Here is a 21,140-nt window from a genome sequence, read left to right on the forward strand (position 1 = left end):
CCTATTGAACTTTGAAGGTCTTCTGCTTTCATAACCAGAGATTCCTAGAGCTTGGATTCTCTCTTTTCTCTAGGGTTAGACAGAACATTTCTGAAGCTACTGGCTGGGTGGTGAACTTATCCTATCACCTTAGCTATATCTTAACCAGACAGTCTCCATTCAATTCCTAGATTTAAAAAAGTTAGATATTTCTGTAAAATGGATAGTAATTTGGAGATATGCTGTTCTGGGTTAACACTGTTTTCTGTTTGTTTTGTTTTAGCTGCCTTTAAGATTCAATGATGCCTTGGTACTTAGACAGCTTCGATATACTGGGATGCTGGAAACAGTTCGAATTCGCCAATCAGGATACAGCTCCAAATATTCTTTCCAGGTTTATGCTACTATAATAATATTTAAATATATATTCACATCAAGTAAATTATTCCCACATATCTTACATGTTATTTCTTTGGAAGTCACATGTTATTTTCCTCAATTCTCCCTTTCCAGTGTACTTTTCGTATTCAGAATTCAAAAGAGTTAAAGAGTTATTGCTCTGTTGAATGGCGGCAATCACTTTAATTTGTGTTGTAATAGAATCTAGTATTTGCTTCTCTCATTTGAACAGAATGTTTGCTGATAATAAATTTACTCTTAACATCTTCTTACTGATATCTTCATACTGTTATCTCTAGTAATTGAAATGGTTCTTCTCTAGTTCAAAGAAAGTTAACTTTTGCTTTCTCTAAAGTTAACTCAGCAGGATTTTCTTCAGTTAGGAAACTATCAATCAACAAACGTATACATCTATTTCTTTTGTCTTTAATACAACTTTTTTCCAAACAAGATAATTAACTTCTTCCCTTTTTCTTCCATTTTTGTTTTGATTATGGAATGTGTTTTAGAACTCAATGTTTTACCCCTTTATGATACTTTGAATTAACAAGTGCTTTGTTTTGTTTTGATTTTTGGTTTGACCCTGTTTAAAAGAAAAAGAATAATAAAGGAATAATGGGCTAGTTTAGCATCTTTTTTACTTATAATTCTCTTGAGATTTTACAACATTTTCTTTCTGCTTTCAGGACTTTGTGAGCCATTTCCATGTACTTCTTCCCCGAAATACTATTCCATCCAAATTGAACATTGAGGATTTCTTTAGGAAAATAAATCTTAATCCAGATAATTATCAAGTTGGAAAAACCATGGTAAATATAACATGTACAGTGTTTGTCAAAACTGCATTTTTGTTTTTTAATATCATTCTTTATTACATTTTTATATAATTTATATATAAATTTTTGTAAAATAGCATATCAGATATTATAGTCTATTGTTTTTAGATAATGAAGTTGGTATTATTATGATACAACTTCAAGGCCAATACTGTGGTTCTGACTAATTTTAAATGTAATTTGAACCATCTCTGACTAGACATTCTTCTGTAATCACCAACTTAACTTCCCCAAAGTAACTTTACTGTCTTTAATCTATCAACTATTTTCTTTCTTTTTCATCTGTTTTCCAGTTTCTCAGACTAGAAAACATGATACAATGATCATCTTCGGTTTACTCTTTAATTTAATCCTTTTACAAAGTTCTGGGGTTTTTTTCTTATTTCTTTTTTCCTTACAAATGATTCTCACATCTTTGCCTATTTCTCCATTCCTACTCTTTCCATCTTTTTGTTCCTTAGTTCTTTTCACCTACATTGCTTTTACAATAAACAGCTGCTTATCGGCTTCTAGTGTATTCTAGTCATTCCATTTAATTTCTTCTGCCCATAATATAAAAATCACCTTAATATACTTCTTTATGTTGGCCTCCCCTGTTCAGTAATAATCTCCTGATAACCTCCTAATTAAATTTAGACATATTCTTCTCATTTAAGGACCTCTATATTTCAGCTTCATAAAATTTATTATCCTCTTGGATAATACATTGTCTCCTGTGCATGCCTTTATTTCCAACTGCTTGTGTTGTTGAAGTGAGGTTTTTCTCTCAATAGCCCTTATTAGTTTACTGTTTCTTCTTTGGGCATATGATATATACCTGCTCTTAAAGGGGGAAATGCAAATCTTATTTCCAAATGAATATGTCTAATTTATCTTTGTATACCTCTGAATCCCTAAAAATTTATTAGTGGAATAAAAGTAAATAAACAGATTAGTAATTTTGAGCAAGAAGATTTTTTTAATGAATGTTAGATTTCAAAGACTAATCATTGGTTTATTCATTTTAAGATCAAGCTTTATGATTTCATAATCTGTTGTTCTTACCTCCCCAACACCCTTGAAAAATGACAAATTAACAGTACTTTTATGACAATAATTTTTTTCAAGCAAAATAGTCTGTCAGTCTTTGACACTGGAATTTTTGCACACTTGTTCACCTTCCTATTTACTTCCCATATTCTTGTTTTCAATTTGAGAATGACAACTCGATCAATTGATAGAAATATTTATTGGTACTTCATTTACATGTCTGCCATTATATTTCTTATTTTCTAAAAACCTACCACAGAAAGATAATTCATGAAATATTTTTTTTCATTTCTTCTTAAGTTGTGTTCCCTGTTTTCTTATTCTGATAGGTCTTCCTAAAGGAGCAGGGACGACAGAACTTACAAGATCTGCTTCACCAAGAGGTACTCCGCAGAATCATATTGTTGCAGCGATGGTTCAGGGCCTTGCTGTGTAGGCAGCATTTCCTCCATCTGAAACAGGCATCCATTATTATCCAGGTGGGAAGCAAAGGATTTTTTGCGTGAGATTGACAGGTTTATTTTGCTTTTGTTTAATCAAAACTATTTTACTATGAAACATTTAAATAATAATATAAACCTCAGAGATGAGACTATATCCTCCTCATTTTTGAAATATTTATAGCACCCAACAGATTAACTTGTAGTATAAATTAGTAGACTATTAATTTATTGTGTTGAATTTAACTTAATTTGAATAAATTGTTTTATATTGTCTTTTGAAGTATGAGCAAGGGCAAAGGAGTTATGCACCTTAATTTTGTTGGCATAGTTATTGTTATTTAAAAGTTTTCTGAATGATATTTATGAGTTTTGTGCATATTGTTGCTAAGTACTCATTTTGAATGATAAGACTTTATTTCACATTTATCTGTTTTATTATCCTTCTTATTGTTTTAAAACATTGGGTCTTCATAAGATCTTTTCTTTTGTTCATGAAAATCTTTAATACCTCCATCTTTATTTGTTCAAGAAAATCTTTAGTAGCTTCATCTTTAATTGCTTTAAACCTATTAATGTTATTTGGGAAAACTGTATCAAGAAAATATGATATATTTATTAAAAATAACATAAGAACCTGAAAGCATCCAGAAACTTAAATTCTATAATTAACTTTGTGAAAGTTATGTTATTTAACATAGATGTTTTAGTCAAGCATATGTGGAAAAGAAAACTTATTTTTGATCATTAAACTTATTTTTAGCCACGTAACACTTAATTGACTTAAGAAATCTATCCTTTTTCCCTTTCTTATAAAAATGTGTAGTAACATGTCAACCAGTTTTTATTGTTTATTCCCCAGCAATTCTGGAGAAATTACCTGAATAAGAAGCAAGTCAGAGATGTAGCTGTGCAGAAGGATGCTTTGGTTATGGCTAGTGCAGCTACTCTTCTCCAAGCTTCCTGGCGTGCTCACTTAGAGAGGCAACGGTATTTGGAGCTTCGAGCTGCTGTCATAATTATCCAACAGAAATGGAGGGAGATTTATAGGCGCAGGCATATGGCTGCTACCTGCATACAGGCAAGATGGAAAGGCTACAGGGAAAATAAAAGGTATCAAGAACAGAAGAAAAAAATTATCCTTTTGCAGTCAACATGTAGAGGATTCAGAGCAAGACAAAGGTAATCTCTGTTACCATAATAATTGCTCCCTTTCTTCCTAAGTACTTTGTTTATACCTCTGCTTTACACTAGTATTACTATTGGTTATCCTCTTGGTGAAAATTGATTTTATATTGTCTCCTGTGCATGCCATTATTTCCAATTGTTTGTGTTGCTGAGGTGAGGTTTTTCTCTTAATAGCCCTCATTAGTTTACTGTTTTCTTCTTTGGGAATATGATATGTACCTGCTCTTAAAGAGGAAATGCAAATCTTATTTCCAAACGGATATGTCTAATTTATCTTTGTATACCCTCTGAATCCCTAAAAATTTATTAGTAGAATAAAAGTAAGTAAATAAACTGATTAGTAATTTTGAGCAAGAAGACTTTTTAATGTATGTTGGATACATATTCTTCTCGAGGATATGATACCCATACTAGTTTGAACCTACAGTGTCTGGTCTATGATGGAAATTAAATAAGTCTTTATTGAATTAAATTGGATTGAAAACTTACATGGTTAAAACTGCTAAGAATTAACTTATATATTGGGTTAATCTTATAAAATTGGCAATATTCATTAATTTCATATTTGTCTACTTTAAAGTAAGGATATTGTTGAAATGAGAGTCTACTCTTTCTTTCTGTGTGTGTATGTGTGTTGTCTTTTGTTTTTGTAGTGCTGGGGTTCTAACTCAGGGCGTTATGCATGCTACACAAATACTCTACTGCTGAGCCACATCCCCAACAACCCTTCTGATAGCTTTACTTTTGAGTTAGTGTACATTTGGTTAGAATGGCTAGAATGCCCAGTTAGGAATAATACACATATTGAAAGTATCATCTGACTCATGGAAATAGGAAAATATGAGATGGTATGGATCTGGTTAGTTTAAGAAATACTTGGGTATTATAGAAAGGAAATTTTAAAACTGGGTGGAAATGGCACATACCAGGTTTCTACCTACTTGGGAGGCTAAGAAAGTAGGATCACTTGAGCTTGGAGTTTGAGGCCAACCTCAAACATAGAATAGCATCTCAAAAAGAAAATAAATAAATAAAAACAAAATTTTGTGATTTTCCATTTTTTAAAAAATTATCTTAGTGGAAATCAAGAAAGATCTGTAACCCATTTTATCTGTTTTTACATAGATTTAAAGCTTTAAAAGAACAGAGGATAAAGGAAACACAGATAAAACTTGGATTGGTGAATATCAAGGCATATGAATCTCTGGAAATAGAGGGTTCAGACCCTTCAGAATGGGAGGATTGTTCCTTTGACAACAGAGAGAAAGCCATAGAGGAAGGTAAATCTGGGATAGAGAGTAATCGAATTAGTCGTGAAAGTTCAGTGGACTGCTCAAAGGAGTCTCCAGAGAAGCGGCAAGAGAAAGCCAGAAGCCAAAGTGGTGTAGACTTGAAGGAAGATGTGATTGTAAAAGAAAGGCCCAAGTCCTTGGAGGATCTGCATCAGAAGAAAGTAGTCCGGGCCAAAAGAGAAAGCCGGAGAATGAGAGAACTAGAGCAAGCTATATTTAGCTTAGAATTGCTTAAAGTTCGTTCTCTTGGTGGTATGTCACCTTCAGAAGAACGCAGATGGTCTACAGAACTTATGCCTGAAGGCCTTCAATCTCCACAGGGTACACCTGATAGTGAAAGCTCTCAAGGAAGCTTGGAACTTCTAAGTTGTGAGGAAATCCAAAAGAGCAAACCAGCGTCCATAACTTTAGAAGATTTGAAGATTCCATCACCTAAAATATCTAGTAGCCCCAAATTTGATTCACAGGACAATGCCTTCAGTGCCTCAAGCGAGACTAACCATGCATTGATTCAAAAGGGAGCATCCTCTGACTCAGAGTGTTTGAAGAATGGAACTATGAAGGAAAAGGCTGTGTGCATTTCTGAACCTATTACCTGTAAACCACAGCTGAGAGACACTTTTATATCAAATAGTCTGCCCACATTTTTTTATATTCCCCATCAAGACCCCCTGAAAGCAAGTTCCCAAGTAGACACAAATATCCAAAGAAACAAACTATTAGAAAGTGAAGACACACTGGGGGCAGCTCTTTCTTTGGATATCAACAGGGAAGCCAGAAAGTATCATTTCTCAGAAGATCAAATGGTTCCTTCTTTTAAAACAGATTCTTCTAATACTGTGCTTAAGAAATTAGAAAAGCTAAACACACAGAAGGAAGAAAGGCAAAAACAGTTGCAGCAGAAGAATGAAGAAAAGATGATGGAACAGATTCGTCAGCAAACAGACATTTTAGAAAAGGAACGTAAAACTTTCAAGAAAATTGAAAAGCCAAAAACTGAAGAGTCTTTTCCGGCACCATCTTTCTGTCCATCAAAGCAAAGAGTAGAGAGGCTATCCTCTGTCTTCATCCTAAATACCCCAAATAAGGAAGAACCCAGTGTACTAGAGTCCCCATCATTAGTGACTATAAAAGATACAAGTCTTACCCCAAAAGACAGTCCCTCTGCTCAGTTACCTGTGAGAGACCGACCTATCACCTTATTTTTTGAAAGAAAAGGAAACCCATGTCAATCTAGTACTGTCAGGGAATTATCCAAGACAGAAAGAACAGGCACCCAGCAAAGTATAGCCTGTAAAAACTCTAATAATCGCATCTCAAAAAGAGAACACCTTAGGCCAATTCAGTCTTACAGCCACAAATCTGATGAACCTTCCAGAGAGGGGAGTACAAGGGCCATTTTCTTCACACCAAAGGACAATATGAGTATTCCTCTGTAAGTGAAATGTTGATTTTTTTGTTTAGGTGGAGAGTTCTTTTATTAAGGTGCCATGTTTGTTTCCATACTGGGGATTAAACCAAGGGCCCTCACATATGCTGCATCCCCAGTCAGAGGTGTGCCACATTATGTTAACTTTTTTTATGGGTGCTGCTCAAATAAGTCATTTTCTTTTTATAAAAATATTCCCTTATTGTTGGTTGTATTAGTTACTTGAAATTGGATGTAGTTATACCCTAGGAAACCTTGATAGCAGAGTTTCTTATTTTTCCTTATTAAGTGAAAAAGTATTTGTGAAAGTCAGTACAGTGCTATTAACAGAGTAGGCATTCAACAAATGCTGGTTGCTCTAGAGATATGAAATGTAGCTGTCCAAGCTGTTTTTGTGTGATAAACATATTGCATAAAATTGCCATCTTTACTATTTTTAAGTATACAGTACAGTGATATTAATTATATGCTCTTTGTTGTGTAATAGAACTCTAGTATATTTTCTTCTGGCAAAACTGAAACTATACCCATTAAATAACCTCTTCCTCTCCTCAGTCCCTGGCAATCACCATTCTTCCAGCTTTTAAGAGTTTAACTACATTAGAAACCTTACATAAATGAAAGTTCCTTCAGATATTTTTAAACACTGGTAGTTGTCATGAGAAAAGCTATTTTTCTTCTTTTTTCAATGCTGGGGATGGAACCCAGAACCTTCTGCATGCTAGGCAAATGCTCAACTTATTGAGCTACATCCCTAGTCCAGAAAAGCATTTTTTAAGGGATACATAAAAGCAATAAAATTTAAGATACTTGTATTAAGTCTTTGTATACAATGGTTTCTTTCAGTTTTTATAGGAGACTGTCATTGGTGAAAGGAAGGCTGTATCTTAGGGCTAAATAAATGAAATTTCATATTGTCAGTGAAAATACCTTTTTCTCTCCTGTTGTACTCTGGGTATATAAATCTTTCAGCTTTTAAATTTGTGTAAGATTTTATAGAAACCGTTATAAATATGGGCAACAACCATTAATATTTTATTTTTCTACTGAGGGTTTCTGCATATTATGAAATGCATTTTAACTTAATGACAACTTAAATTTCTGCCCATGAGCCTAGAGATATGGTATAGATGTTCAAAGGCTCTATATAGCACATATGCCAGTAAAACGGTGTTAAAAAAAAATTCCTGTCATTCTGATTAATGACATTGTGTTTCTATGTATGTGTGTGTATAGATACTTGAATATAAAGTGAATCTGTTTTGTGAAGACTTGGTTGTAGACTCAAAAAACATTAATCATCCTGGTGAATTATCCCTTTTACATTTTTCCAAGATAATATAGTTTTAAGTCTATTTGAAGTAGTTTGTTTTACCATATTAATAATCTACTTATCTTCAATAATTATACATTAAATTGTTTACATAAAAGTAAAAGCATTGGGTCTCATGATTAGGAAATAGTAGTAGGTTAGTATTTTTTTAATACCATAATGGTGATAAGTACATAGTGGTCTTAATCTGTTTAATGAGGGATGACATTGGGAAAATCTAATGAAAATTCCATGAGTTTAAACATTACTTTGGGTGGTTAAGATACTATTAATTGCTTTCTTTCTTTTTGGAAGCAGACAAGTAAGGTCAGCTGTGACGATTTTTAATGGTCACAAGAAAATTCTTCAAGAACTAAAGTTAAAATTGTTTGGCTTGATCATACACTGGTCAGAAAGGGAGATAGCTGAGAAACTTAGCTAATAAAGATTGCCATCTCTATTTGTTTCGGGACTGTTACTTCTAGAATAAAAGGCCCTAGATTTCATTTTACAAAAGCTAAATGATAGGAGACTGAGGCAGGAGGATTTTAAGTTTCAGGCCAGCCTCAGCAATTTAGCAAGGCCCCAAGCTACTTATGGAGACCCTGTCTCAAAATAAAAAATAAAAAGGTCTGGGATGTAACTCAGTGGAAAAGCTCCCTGGGTTCAATCTCCAGTACCAAAAATAAATAAATAAAATAAAGTAAAATAAAATAAATAAATACAAGAGCACCCAAAAAGGTAAATAAAAGATTTGGAATGTAAGATCAGTTTACATATCAACTAGTATTATAAATTAATGTCTACTTTCAAACAATTCTATACTAAGAGGTAGGATATGATTCTTAAAAGAATTTATAGTCCTGCTGAGGTGAGTTTAGCAATATGTTGTTGATAAATTTTAAGGCTCACGGGACTGAATTAATATTATTGATTGAAGCACTGATAGTATATGTTCTTTTCAGATACTGACATCCATTTCTGCACAGAATTTAATGATAAAATAATCACAACATATAGTTATTCAAGCATATTAAATTTTCACAAGCCAACACTATAACTTCAGGTTTTGAACTACACTTTGTTTAAACATGTCACCGTAGTGGAGTATACCCAGTGACTATCATGGCAGAGACTCTAGGAATTCAGTCATGCATGTAGACTCTAGATAATAGTATTGATTAGGTAACAGAAAAAATATCTCAGTTTTTATTTTGGGGATTGCTAAGATCTGAAAATATTTATAGAATTTGCTAGAATTCTTTGATTATAATTCATGCTGTATTTTAAGACTACTTCCATGGGCTATCTGCTAGGAATTGAAATTTAATCCTGTTGTTTTATTTAAAGTGTAAACAATGAAGCCTTAAACAAAAGAAATCCTCAAGTCCCTAAACAAGATGAACCAGCTGGGAAACCTGTGAAGTTAGTTGGGCCAGGCCAACAAGAGGTAAGCATCTTCTGTATGAAGTAGATGCATGTTATTCTAGAAGTTACTGTTCTTATAAGTAGAACACCTTATCTACTCATTTATTCCCAAGTGTTCTTAGAGAAAGAAGTATGAGTTAAGCTTGTTATAATTTCGAAGGTGTACTCCATGAAAGAAATGGTTCGTAAAACTCAGATTATATTTACAAAAAAAGAATTAGCTAAGAAAAAAGGCAGTTTATTCAAGTGACTTTGGTGTGACATTATGGCAGTGAAGAATGACTTACTTGGCTATGTAGAAGAACAATGTAGATTTAGTTTCCATTTTTATTCCTTTTTTAAAAAATTTTAGTTATACATGGACACAATATCTTTGTTTATTTATTTTTATGTGGTGCTGAGGATCGAACCCAGTGCCTCACATGTGCGGGGCAAGCGCTCTGCTACTGAGCCCCAACCCCAGCCCTCCATTTTTATTCTTGGTCAAAAGTAACATATTTGTATTCCTTTTGGTCATCTCTGTTATTTCTATTAATGGAAAGGGCATTGGGGTGGAGGGATATTTCAAGAAATTCATGAGCCCTCTTTCATTGGCATCTTCTCCAAAACAGAACAAAACAAAACATTGTTGTGTTATTTGTTTTATTATTTGGTCAAGCAGGTTGCCAGACCGGCCCATAAAAAGAAAGCTCGAATGGCGCGGACGCGCTCCGATTTCTTGACTAGAGGTACTTTTGCCGATGGGGAGGGGGATACAGAGGAAGATGATTACGATGACATTATTGAGCCCCTTCTCTCCCTTGACCAAGCTTCTCACTCTGAGCTAGGGCCTGCATCCAGCCTGGGTCAGGCCTCTCACAGTGACTCCGAAATGGTAAATTTACAGCAATATTAAAAAATCAACAAATCTGTTGGGAATAGTCTTTGCTAATCTAAAGCTAGCTAATCTTCACAGCTTCTTTTCATTTATTAGTTTGTACATGGGAAACCTCAGTGAACACAGCGATTGTAGCTAAGTCTTAACTTACTAGGACTCAAATAAAGGGCATTTTAGCAATATATAATGAAATCATAAATCAAGCAAAATTAAGGTTATTTATCACTGATACAGAAATTTTTGATGTTGTATCTTGAATTTTTTTATATCCCTGAATTTTTTTTTCTGTAAGTGGCCCAATAATAAATATTTTAGAATGTTTAGGTTATATAGACTCATTTACTTGATTTGGCCACTGTAGTGTGAAAGCAGCAACGATAATAAGTATTCTAATAAAACTACAGAAACAGGCAATGGGCTATATTTGACCTGCTGGTAGTAGTTTACTGAGCCCTGGACTAGGAAATAGGTTATCTATTAAACTAATTAAGTCAATTTTAACTGAAATATTATTCACTTTTACTTATTTGTTTTGATAGGTTTTTTAAGCCTTTAAACGTGCTTCCTTCCTCCAGTTTTTCAGTAATAGAACATAAATATGAACTTTTAAAAATCCAGTGAGCAAAATGTGTCTCCCTGGATCAATGCAGTCAAATAGAAGGCTCTACATAGTGTGAATTTGTATTATCATAAATTATTAACATCAGAGTTGTGTTTTAATAAAGCTGTACTAGTTAATTTTATTATAATCTTAACCAAAACTAGGGGTACACTTGTGGTTTGACAAGTATATGTTTTGTTTCCATGCATATCCATGAGTTGGTTGTGCACTATTCTTCTTTAATGTTATTATTATGGAAGAAAATTTTATGATGCTCTTTGAGTTATTAAATATTTTAGTTTTTGAATTGTTTTAAGCTGTTAGAATCCATTGAAGACCTAGGTAACTAAAATTTCTCCTAATTTCCAAAATACCCTCATTATCTTTTGTGGGCATTGGTCCCAGCTTTTTCTTGATAATGTTGGTATTCTTTGTGGGAAAACAAAATCAGTAAAAAGAGAAGAATGTAGAACATGTTTCAAGATTAAACAAATATCATTAACCTGAGCCAAACTGTAGTATTGTAGAAGTTGGAAACAGTTTGTTTTATCTGTTAATATATATGATTAGAACTAATATGTCTTCAGTGTAGGATCAAATAATTCCATTTTGAAGATGCCCTATGTTTGAGTTATAAATAATGAAATATGTTTTGTTATGATTAGTAGTTAACTATGAAATTTCATAATAGAATACACTAATTTTATTTAAAATTATATTTTATGTAGCATATGAAATTATGTATTCATGAAAGAATTTAGCATTTATAACTGCTCTTTTGTTCCTGAGTGTTTCCTCTGTAACAACCTCTAGTCCTTTTGGTAGTGGAATTCTTTCATACTGGAAACTCTTGCTGAGATGAATCAGGAAGTTGGGCTTTCTGCTCTTGAGCTTTTAGCTCCTTTGGTGTTCTAGCCTCTGATCACCTGCTTGATGGTCACTGCATGCCAATAGTTGTAGAGCACCTTGCATAGCGTGTTAGACATCTCTCTGGCTTTCTCATTGTCTTCTTTCATCACTAGCTATTTTAGGAACAGGTGGTGGTACTTGTTTCTCCTGGACACTTGCATGAAGAAGCTTTGCTTTCTAGAATATGCTAACAGATACTTACTTATTAGGGTTTGGGGTGGGGAGGGTAGGAACAATTTTAAAATGTGTTTCTTTGTCTTGAAAATATACCTTGCTCTAACATTATCTGATACCATGAAGATGAAAACTTCTTGTTTCTAAGTGGGACCACTGTGGGAAAAACAACAAAAACAACAGATGTTTTTAAAGGGATTTGATTTTTGGAGCTCACATGGAGTTTTGAAAACTCAATTTCTTTTTCCTGGATTAAATGATAGTGTCACTGGTGTTTGCTAAAAACTATGTCATTAAATCTTAGCAGAAATTATCATATCTCACTTTTCCAGTTGTGAAGTAATTGATCTAATGGGATGTGGACAGTCACAAATTAATTACCTGAAGGGGGTTTGATAAACATTACATCTTGAGTTGGATGATAAAAATTCAGCTGTACATGGTGTGGGGATAGGATTCAAGGGTAGTTGTTTCACTCCTTTGTGTGACTTCCATGTTTTTTAATTTCCTACTTCCAACTGCCATTTAAGTAACTATTTAGGGTCTATATGCCATTCTTATTTCTTATATCCACCACTGGGGCATTTACTGAAGAAAATGACATGTTCTGCTAAGCAGTATTTTAAAGATGACTTTCATATAGTTTTTTAGTTTCTCCATCTTCTGAATGGTAAGTGGGTTGATAAAATAATTTCTGTCCCTTATCTGTAAGATTAGTATAGGAAACATACTTTTCTCTGTATAGTTTCTTACACTGTTAGCCAGACTTAAAATAATCTCTGTAAAGATGTGATAGCCAGACTTTAAAAAATCTCTTTTAAGATGTGACTTCCAAATAGCTCTCCACAATTTCATTCTTCTTTATCTCTAACAGGATAAAACTTAAATTTTTAATTATCTATCCCCCCATTTCTTATATTATTATTTTCTCTCATCCTTATCTGTGTTGTTTTCTTTCTCTTTGCTGTTCTTTTCATAAAAGACTGCCAGAAAAACCTGTTGATCAAGCAAAGCTCAGTTTATTATTATATTACAATAGGGGAAAACCACCTTAACTGTGTTTTAGTAGTGTCTCAAAAGAAGGAAGTCAGAAGAAGTTATTTACATGATTTTGATGTCTGGACTTTGTGATTTTGAACTGGGTCTTTTGTAGGGTAGAAAATGGTTGGTATTAAACACCTAGATTCTTGGATTGTCAACCCTAAGAGCAATTATACTATTGAATACACACTTTATATTTATACCAGTATTTCATTCCCCCCAAAATCAAACACATGACTATATTCTTTAAAGATTGGGTGGATTTCTGTGTCTAGGAAGCATCACCTGGGGTTAGTGCTTTTTTGTGGCATAGTTTCTTTATTTCTTTTAGGAAAATTGGTCTTTTTAATAAAGCTTTTTATCTAATGTCCGTTGTGATAAACCATTTTTTATTATGAAATTATCCATTTCATCTAACTTTTCATATTTATTTTAGATTTTTGTGTATTTATCTAGTCATTTTTTTATTTTTTAAATTTTTTTTCATAAAATTGCAGGATTTTAAAATGTTTTTTTCCCATTCTCTACTTTTTTGGTTTTTGCTTTTATCTGTATTATTTATTTCTATGTGTTTTCTTTCCTTTTTTTAAAAAAAAAGAGAGAGAGAGAGAGAGAATTTTTTAATTTATTTTTTAGTTTTTGGTGGACATAACATCTTTGTTTGTATGTGGTGCTGAGGATCGAAACTGGGCCGCATGCATGCCAGGCGAGCGCGCTACTGCTTGAGCCAATCCCCAGCCCAATATTTCCATGTGTTTTCTTTAGTTTATTAATTTCTTATTTTTCTAGATTTTGATTTGGGAATTCATTTATTTTTTATTCATGTAGTTTTTTAAGTCAACATATTTTTCTGATGATAATTTTAGATGTATCTCAGATTCTAATATGTGAATATTTGATTACTTTTTTGCTCAAAATATTAAGTTTTGGTTTATATGTTTTTTTTTCTGCTACTTTTGAATTCTAATTTCTTATTCAAAAGATTTTTCAAATATATGTAAGAATATTTAATTAATTTTGAGAATTTCTGTTTCCTTCACTTGTGATTTTTTTGTTTTTGTGTTGAGGGGGATATGGTTAATCACTAAGTTGTTTTGGTTCTCATTTGGTATTCATTTGCTTTGTTTTCTTGTATCTTTGTATAGATTTTACATGTTTTAATACATTTTGTGCATTTGGTTGGTTTACAAGATAAGTTCAAGACCTTCCTCCTCATCAGTGTAACAAAGTACAGTTTCTTTATGAAAAGCCTGTTTTCATTTTAGTGATAATGGGGGCAATGTTGTTTTTCCTCTGGGGGTTGGGGTTTTTTTTTTTTTTTTCTTTCCTTTTCTTTTTACTTGCTAGATTCTGAATTCTGCCCCCTTTTTCTCTTCACTACTCCATCTCTTTAGTGCATCTCTTTCTTTTTATTTACCTTCTTTTACTCAGAAACAATGTTTTTTTTTCCCTGAGCCTATGCATTTTTTAAGTCCTTTTCCTGAAGTCAATCTGCTTGTAATCTATTATGTTTTTACAGTTTGAATGGGCTGTCTTTTTCTGGCATTTACTTTAGATTAATCCTCAGCTCATTTCTAGTTTTACTCTTTTCACTTTTGCATAGTTTTTCTTAGATTGCCCTTGAACTATGAAGAAGCTCCTAGTGAGACTATGAGAGAAATTGCTAGGATTATGTATTTGTCTTTCTGCTGACAGGTAATTTGAAGTGTGCAGTCTTTTTTTCCAGTTGTTTTGCTAGGCATAGTGTAGTTTTATTTTTCTTACTTTTTTATTGTTTTTGGAGATTATGCCTCTATTTCTGTATTTAGGCAGCTTCCATTATTGCTAGTTTCCTAGAAGTCATTTGTTAGTGTCCTAGAAGTCATTTAAAACTCATGTTTAAGGCACACTTAATCTGTGAATTTCCCTTGCCTCTTTTTTTGTTCCTTGAACAATTTATCTGTTGAGGAAATATTTGTTTAATGTCAAATTTCCTACAGTTCTGCATTTTGCTAAATGTGAACCTTCATTGTTGGTTTAAATGATATACCAGTTTATAGTGAATACAGGGGACAAAATATCTATTTAGAGTCAAGAGTTCAGATCATATTTGGGTTTATTTTTTTTTAAGACTATGTTTTATTCTTGGTGAATGTATTCTTTTTGGGGGAGTAGAGGGTACTAGGGATCAACTAAGGGGCACTTAACTACTGAGCCACATCCCCAGCCCTTTTTATTTTTATTTCAAGACAGGATCTGGATAAGTTGCTTAGAGCCTTGCTGTATTGCTGAGGCTGGCTTTGAACTTGCGATCCTCCTGCCTCAGCCTCCCAAGCCGCTGGGGTTACAAGTGTGGGTCTGTACTCTGGCTCTTGGTGATAGGCAGTATATTACCTTTTGTGAGTGATGGATACTGTTACCTATAATCCTTTCAGTTGGTCCTTTCCCTCTTGGGTTGTTTATACACACAACAGTGTTGATTAGTATTCAACTATATATTCAGAGGTGTCCTTTTGTAGTCTCCAGAGTTCTTTCGTGGTGTATCCCTCTCTAGTATTCTGTCTTTTTGTTTCTAGTTTTCTTAATGGCCTTGCACTTGTCAGCTTCATATGTTCAATTCATGGAGTCTATCAAGTTTCGTCTGGGTTCTCCCTCTCTATATCACAGCCTATAAGTTATTTTAAGACAGTAAACGGGCAGGTGTAGGATTCACAATGGACGTTTCCCATATATTGTCTTAAAAACTGCTGTTTTGTATTCTCATTTTGTCTATTTAAGTTTCAGGCAAAAGGGTAAAGCAGGCCCCTGTTACTCCATCTTGTCCAGAAACAGATACCTGCTCATTAAATTTTAATATTTCAGGATACTCTGTTTCTGTTGATTAAAAAAGGCTAAAGAAATGATATTGTGACTATGGAGAAACAAAATACTAGGAAACAAATATATAAGAAGAATTCTCTCCTCGAATGGGATTGTCTTTAGAGGAACACATTGTAAACAAATGGAACAAGAATTGCCAATTGAAATTCAGATCCCAGTTTGATAGCTTTGTAAATTGTTTATAGTTTAGAACATTAGTAATGATAATAATCCTTTATTCTTGGGTTCTTTGTTTTTTCTTCTATGTGTTCTAGCTTCTTTAAACCTTGACTGAATATAATGAGAACCTATAATAGTTAAGCCATAAAAATAATTACCACCTTTTGTTATAAATAAAAAGAGGTTTGAAAGGCAATACAAAGTGTTCTAGATTTATCAAGTGATTGGATTTAAGTATCTTTGAATGGTTATGGCTATTTACTTTTCTATATGAGATTTTTTGTTAGCTGGTAGGTCCTAGGTAGATCCTATTTAACAATTTCATTGACCCAAATTCTCCATAATTCTAATTACTTTACATTGTTTAATAGAGTTTTCAGTAGGTTATGTTATTTAACAAAATCTCTGCATAATATGAATTACATTTTTGCATAATTTAAAAACAACTGTAATTCTCAAATAATTCTATAACCTTAGTTTTCATTATAGTGCTATCATGTATTTACTCGGTTTTAAAGTATTTGCATATGTAATTGTTGCAGACATCACAGAGATTTTCTTCAGTTGATGAACAAGTAAAACTTCATAAGGCAATGTCTCAAGGAGAGATTACGAAGTTGACAGTGAGACAGAAGTCTTCAGATTCGGATATAAGGTATAAACTATTCACAGGATTAATAGTAATATAATTTTATTTAATGTCTTAATAGTTAAATACTGAGCTTTTGAATTAATTATTTTACTGACATTTCAAAAATAAACATCAATATTTACAGACACATAGTAGTTTAGGAACATATGTTGAGCTTTATCTTCCTGTATACATTATGATTTGGGGGAAGTCTGTAAATCATTATGTGACTTGTGGACTTTTGTTATAAAAGAGATTAGATTAGATTAGAGGAGATTGAAAATATGTTCAGGCTTTGGACTTGGTTCTGTCCTTAGCTAAGTGTTTCAGAAAAAGGTTTATAGGAAATAATTCTATTCTCTTTAAGAGAGCATAAGAATTTTTTATTTTCAAATACCTTTGTGTCATGTTATGTTATATAAACATTTGGACCCTCACTGAAAACTTCTTTTTGGTTCACGACCCTATGGTAGACTAGTTCATCACTAACTGTAGGGGACTTTTCCAAGGTATCCAAATCCAGAGCAGAACATAATGGAAGTCAGAAATTGGGGAATAAGATATAACATAGTAAAAAGAACATATGCCTGGAAAGTATACCTGTTATATATTTAATTTCTACTCCCTCCCCCTACAAGAAGGACAAAACAAAATACATACACAAAATTAGAAGCAGAGTGTCTTGATAGGAGAAAGCTGAATCCAAAACCATTTGGGTAAAGCTGAGAAGGAAGTATCTAGTTTATTCCCCAGTCTTAACATAAAACAAGAAATTTATCTCTAGAAAGGGTAAAACAGAAGATCGCTTAGAGTTTACAAGATTCCATTGAGGGTCAGGGCACATATTTGGAACAAGGGGATTTAAAATCCCCTAGCTTTTTTCATTTCCTTAGTTCCTACACTTCTCATACTCTTTAGGAAAATGGGCCAAAGAATCCTTGGGACGTTAGTCCTCCCCCTTCCTGTAAAATTAGGCAGCCACAGAACTTACAAGGAAGAATATAGTTTGGAAGCCTCATTAATGCAATGCATACTAGAGTTTCTAAGCAGCATTTTTAAAATCTACTTTTAGTCATATTTAGACACCAGTAATCATCATACATTTGAGGACCATGCCTTATAATGAAGAAACCAAAACTAAGAAGAAACAAATAGATAAACTTGGAGAAAATACACTGTTCAGAGGATAGAAAACTTCCAGACAGATGAATGCAACTATTAATGGAACTTCTGCATAATAAATGTAATTACATCCACGAAACTAAACATCGTGCATGAAAGAGAAACATTCATAATAAAAACAACTTTTGAAATTAAAAATATGAAGGCATAAAACAGCAACTCAGCTTGTAAGAAAAGTGCAGAACATATCAGAAAGATGAGCAAAAAAGATAAAGAGGTGGAATTACAGTTGTTTTTTTTTTTGAATTACAGGTTTTTTAGGAGATCTAATGACCCTCATGCTAGGAGTTCTGGAAAGATAGAATGGAGAAAATGGAGAGGACAAATTATTAATAGTAATTTAACTAAATTTCACAGAACTAAATGATGTAAGTTTCCAGATTGGAAGAGGCTGCTTAGTAGTCATAATGGATGAAAATAGATTCATAACCCTCCAAAAGCATACATCATAAAAAGAAAGAGACAAAGTAATTTCCATTATGATGATGATTTTCAAATGACAGTTACATAGGAAGCAGTAAGGGAAACCACTCTAGATTGGAGCAAGTTAGAAAGTGCTGGGAAGCATTTCTTCAAGATGAAATGGAGTACCTAATATATTTGAACATATTGAAAGGAGATATATACAAAAGGAAAAACATCTGAAAATAAATTGTATGTAGAAGAGTGAGCAAATGTAAGCTGGGAATTTTGGCACATGACTGTAAGTTCAGCTCCTAGGAGACTGAGGCAGGAGGTCAGACTGGGCAACCTAGCAAGACATAAAAAGGGCTGGGAATGTAGCTTAGTGGTAGATTGCTTCCCCAGCCTTCTGGGTTCAATTCTCAATACAAAGAAAACAAGAAAAGTGAACAATGTAAAACAAAGCAATTTTCATGAACAAATAGGAAAAAATCCCTCTAGAATAAAATAGGTCATATTGGGAACTACATGTCTTATCTGTGATTAGTTACATAGTAAAAATGAATACTGAATATTTCTAAAAGTAAATCCTGAATATTGAGCTACCTAAAATTAGAGTATTTGTGGAAGAAAGTAAGAGTAGTGGAACATGCTGAATTGTTACCTATGGTTGTGGTGTAATAGCAATATAAATACTAAATAGCAGAAGAAACAATTATATAAATTCAAAAGGATTGCCCTGAGGGGCAGAAAGTGAGAAGAGAGTGGCAGAGGGATGCTATTGTTTTTAATAAGCCCTGTATAATCATTTTTCTTTATAAGATATGAATATAAAAGATTAATAATTTCTTTCTTTCTCTCTTTTTTTTCTTTGTAAAAACATGGGATCCAAAACCAAATAACCCTGATTTTAACTTCCATTTTCATCAACTCTTTAAGCCTCAGTTTACTTAAGTATAAAGTACAGATACCATACTCTCATGATAGTTGTAAAAATTAGGAATTTAGCATATAAGGAATAATAGATGCTCAGATATTTAAAGTTTTATTTGCATACTCATGTATTCACAAGTTAATGTACAATAAACCTCCTAATACAAGGTTAGTATATATAATACATGGTCAGTAAGTGTGAGTGTTTTTATTATCTAGAGATATTTCCTTGTTGTATATAATGAAAGAGAATATAATCCCTTAAAAGAGGCAATATAGTATAGTAAGTGTGATTCTCAACTTTGTCTCTCACAAACTGGGTAACTGTATGAGAGTTCCCTAATGTTTATTATTTTTATTATTTTAAAATATCTTTATAGTTGTTGATAGACCTTTATTTTAATTATTCATATGTGGTGCTGAAAATCGAACTCAGTACCTCACATGACAGGCAAGTGCGCTACCACTGAGCTCCAGCCCCAGCCCTATTTTTATTTTTTGGTACCAGGAATTGAACCTAGAGGCACTAAGCCACTGAGCCACATCCCCAGCCCTTTTTTATATTTATTTAGAGATAGCAAGAGTTACTGAGGTTGCTTTGAACTCAGGATCCTCCTGCCTTGGCCTCCCAAGCCACTGGTTTACAGGTGTGCACCACCTCACCTGGCTTTTTTATTTTGAGACAGGGTTTAGCTAAGGTGCTGAGGCCTTGTCAAGTTGCTAAGACTGGCCTTGTCTCCCAAGTTGGTGGAATTATAGATGTGCATCACCACGTCCACTTCCTAATGTTTAAATCTCCAGTTTTTCACATGTATAATATTTATAGTACAGTTTGATTATCTCTGTTTCAAAATGTTTAGTACGTTTAGTGTTTTGATTTCAGATTTTTCAAATTTTGAAATCTGCATAAAATAATCAGAGATTTTGAGGATAGGAGTCAAGGCTAAACATGAAATTAAGTTCCATATACACCTGCAGTCTATATTTTGACTGTGACCTGTCACCTAAGTCTGTTGAATTTTCTACTTGTGGTGTCATAGCACTCAGAAATTTTTGTGTTTTATAGAATTTGGGATTCATATTGTTTTGAATTACAGATATTCAACTTGTAATTTGTTAGAAGTAAAGTTGTTAAATTAAAGTACTCCTATATAAGCACTTAGCATTGTGACTAAAACAAAATAAGAATTCATATAAGAAATGGCTGTTGTTAATTATACTATTGCTAATTTGTGAATATAAGTTAGTGACATTAAAATGTTTATAATAATAAAAAGATGTAAAATTATACATACATTATGATTGCAGTGATATTAAAATTGACATGGATAAAGACTGGAAAGAAATTACAAATAATGTAAAGTAATGTTTTTTGGAGTGGTTGGTGGTTAATAATGATTTATTTTAAAGTATTTTATTTGTTATTATAATATCTATATGCTAAATCCAACCTGGATGGGAGACAGTAATGATAAAATATCAATTTAGGAATCAGAAAGCCTATGTTGGAATCCTAGTTCCACTTCTTTGTACCTATTTTTTTTTAGAAAATTATTTAAATTTTCTGAGAATTATTATTTTTATATTTAAGATGAGGAAACTACCTTTTAGGTAAAGTTAAAATTGAAGGTTGAATATGATTAAATTTAAATGAGGTAATGTAAATGAAAAATTTATAAAATCTAGTATGATATACAGAATCACTGGGACATGCTGATTTCTGTCTATACCTTTTTTTTTTTTTTCCTTTCTCCTTTTAAACAGACCTCAGAGAGCTAAGATGAGATTCTGGGCCAAAGGGAAACAAGGAGAGAAGAAAACTACTAGAGTAAAACCTGTCATTCGGTCAGAGGTTTCAGCAATCTTTGCTGGTTCAGATGTGATTCCATCTCATCAGTTTCCAGATGGTAAAAATTGTCAATTTTTTTAAAATTTTATTTAAAATTATACTTTCTATTTACTCTTTCTGAAAGTTTGCTATTTCTTTAGAATTTATAATGACAATCCTGTTGGCTGGATATTCTAATGAAGTAGGACCAG

The 21,140-nt window shown here is 32.8% G+C and overlaps 1 protein-coding gene across 11 annotated transcripts in view; it reads left to right on the forward strand.

Moving 5' to 3' along the window:
- Myo9a (myosin IXA) overlaps positions 1-21,140 on the forward strand; it is a 293,301-nt gene that overhangs the window by 204,826 nt on the left and 67,335 nt on the right. For 6 of the 11 annotated variants that reach the window (XM_021727982.3, XM_040275557.2, XM_078049353.1 and 3 more), the window contains 9 exons: positions 263-373; positions 1,065-1,187; positions 2,573-2,722; positions 3,546-3,865; positions 4,997-6,598; positions 9,255-9,354; positions 9,991-10,206; positions 16,495-16,607; positions 20,865-21,007. In XM_021727982.3, coding sequence (XP_021583657.1) covers positions 263-373; positions 1,065-1,187; positions 2,573-2,722; positions 3,546-3,865; positions 4,997-6,598; positions 9,255-9,354; positions 9,991-10,206; positions 16,495-16,607; positions 20,865-21,007 — 2,878 coding nt within the window. The remainder of the gene's footprint in view (positions 1-262; positions 374-1,064; positions 1,188-2,572; positions 2,723-3,545; positions 3,866-4,996; positions 6,599-9,254; positions 9,355-9,990; positions 10,207-16,494; positions 16,608-20,864; positions 21,008-21,140) is intronic. The other 5 variants (XM_021727990.3, XM_013359793.4, XM_021727985.3 and 2 more) reach the window with 4 other exon arrangements.

Source organism: Ictidomys tridecemlineatus, chromosome 5, assembly GCF_052094955.1.
Source record: "Ictidomys tridecemlineatus isolate mIctTri1 chromosome 5, mIctTri1.hap1, whole genome shotgun sequence".
In the NCBI taxonomy this organism is placed as follows: domain Eukaryota; kingdom Metazoa; phylum Chordata; class Mammalia; order Rodentia; family Sciuridae; genus Ictidomys; species Ictidomys tridecemlineatus.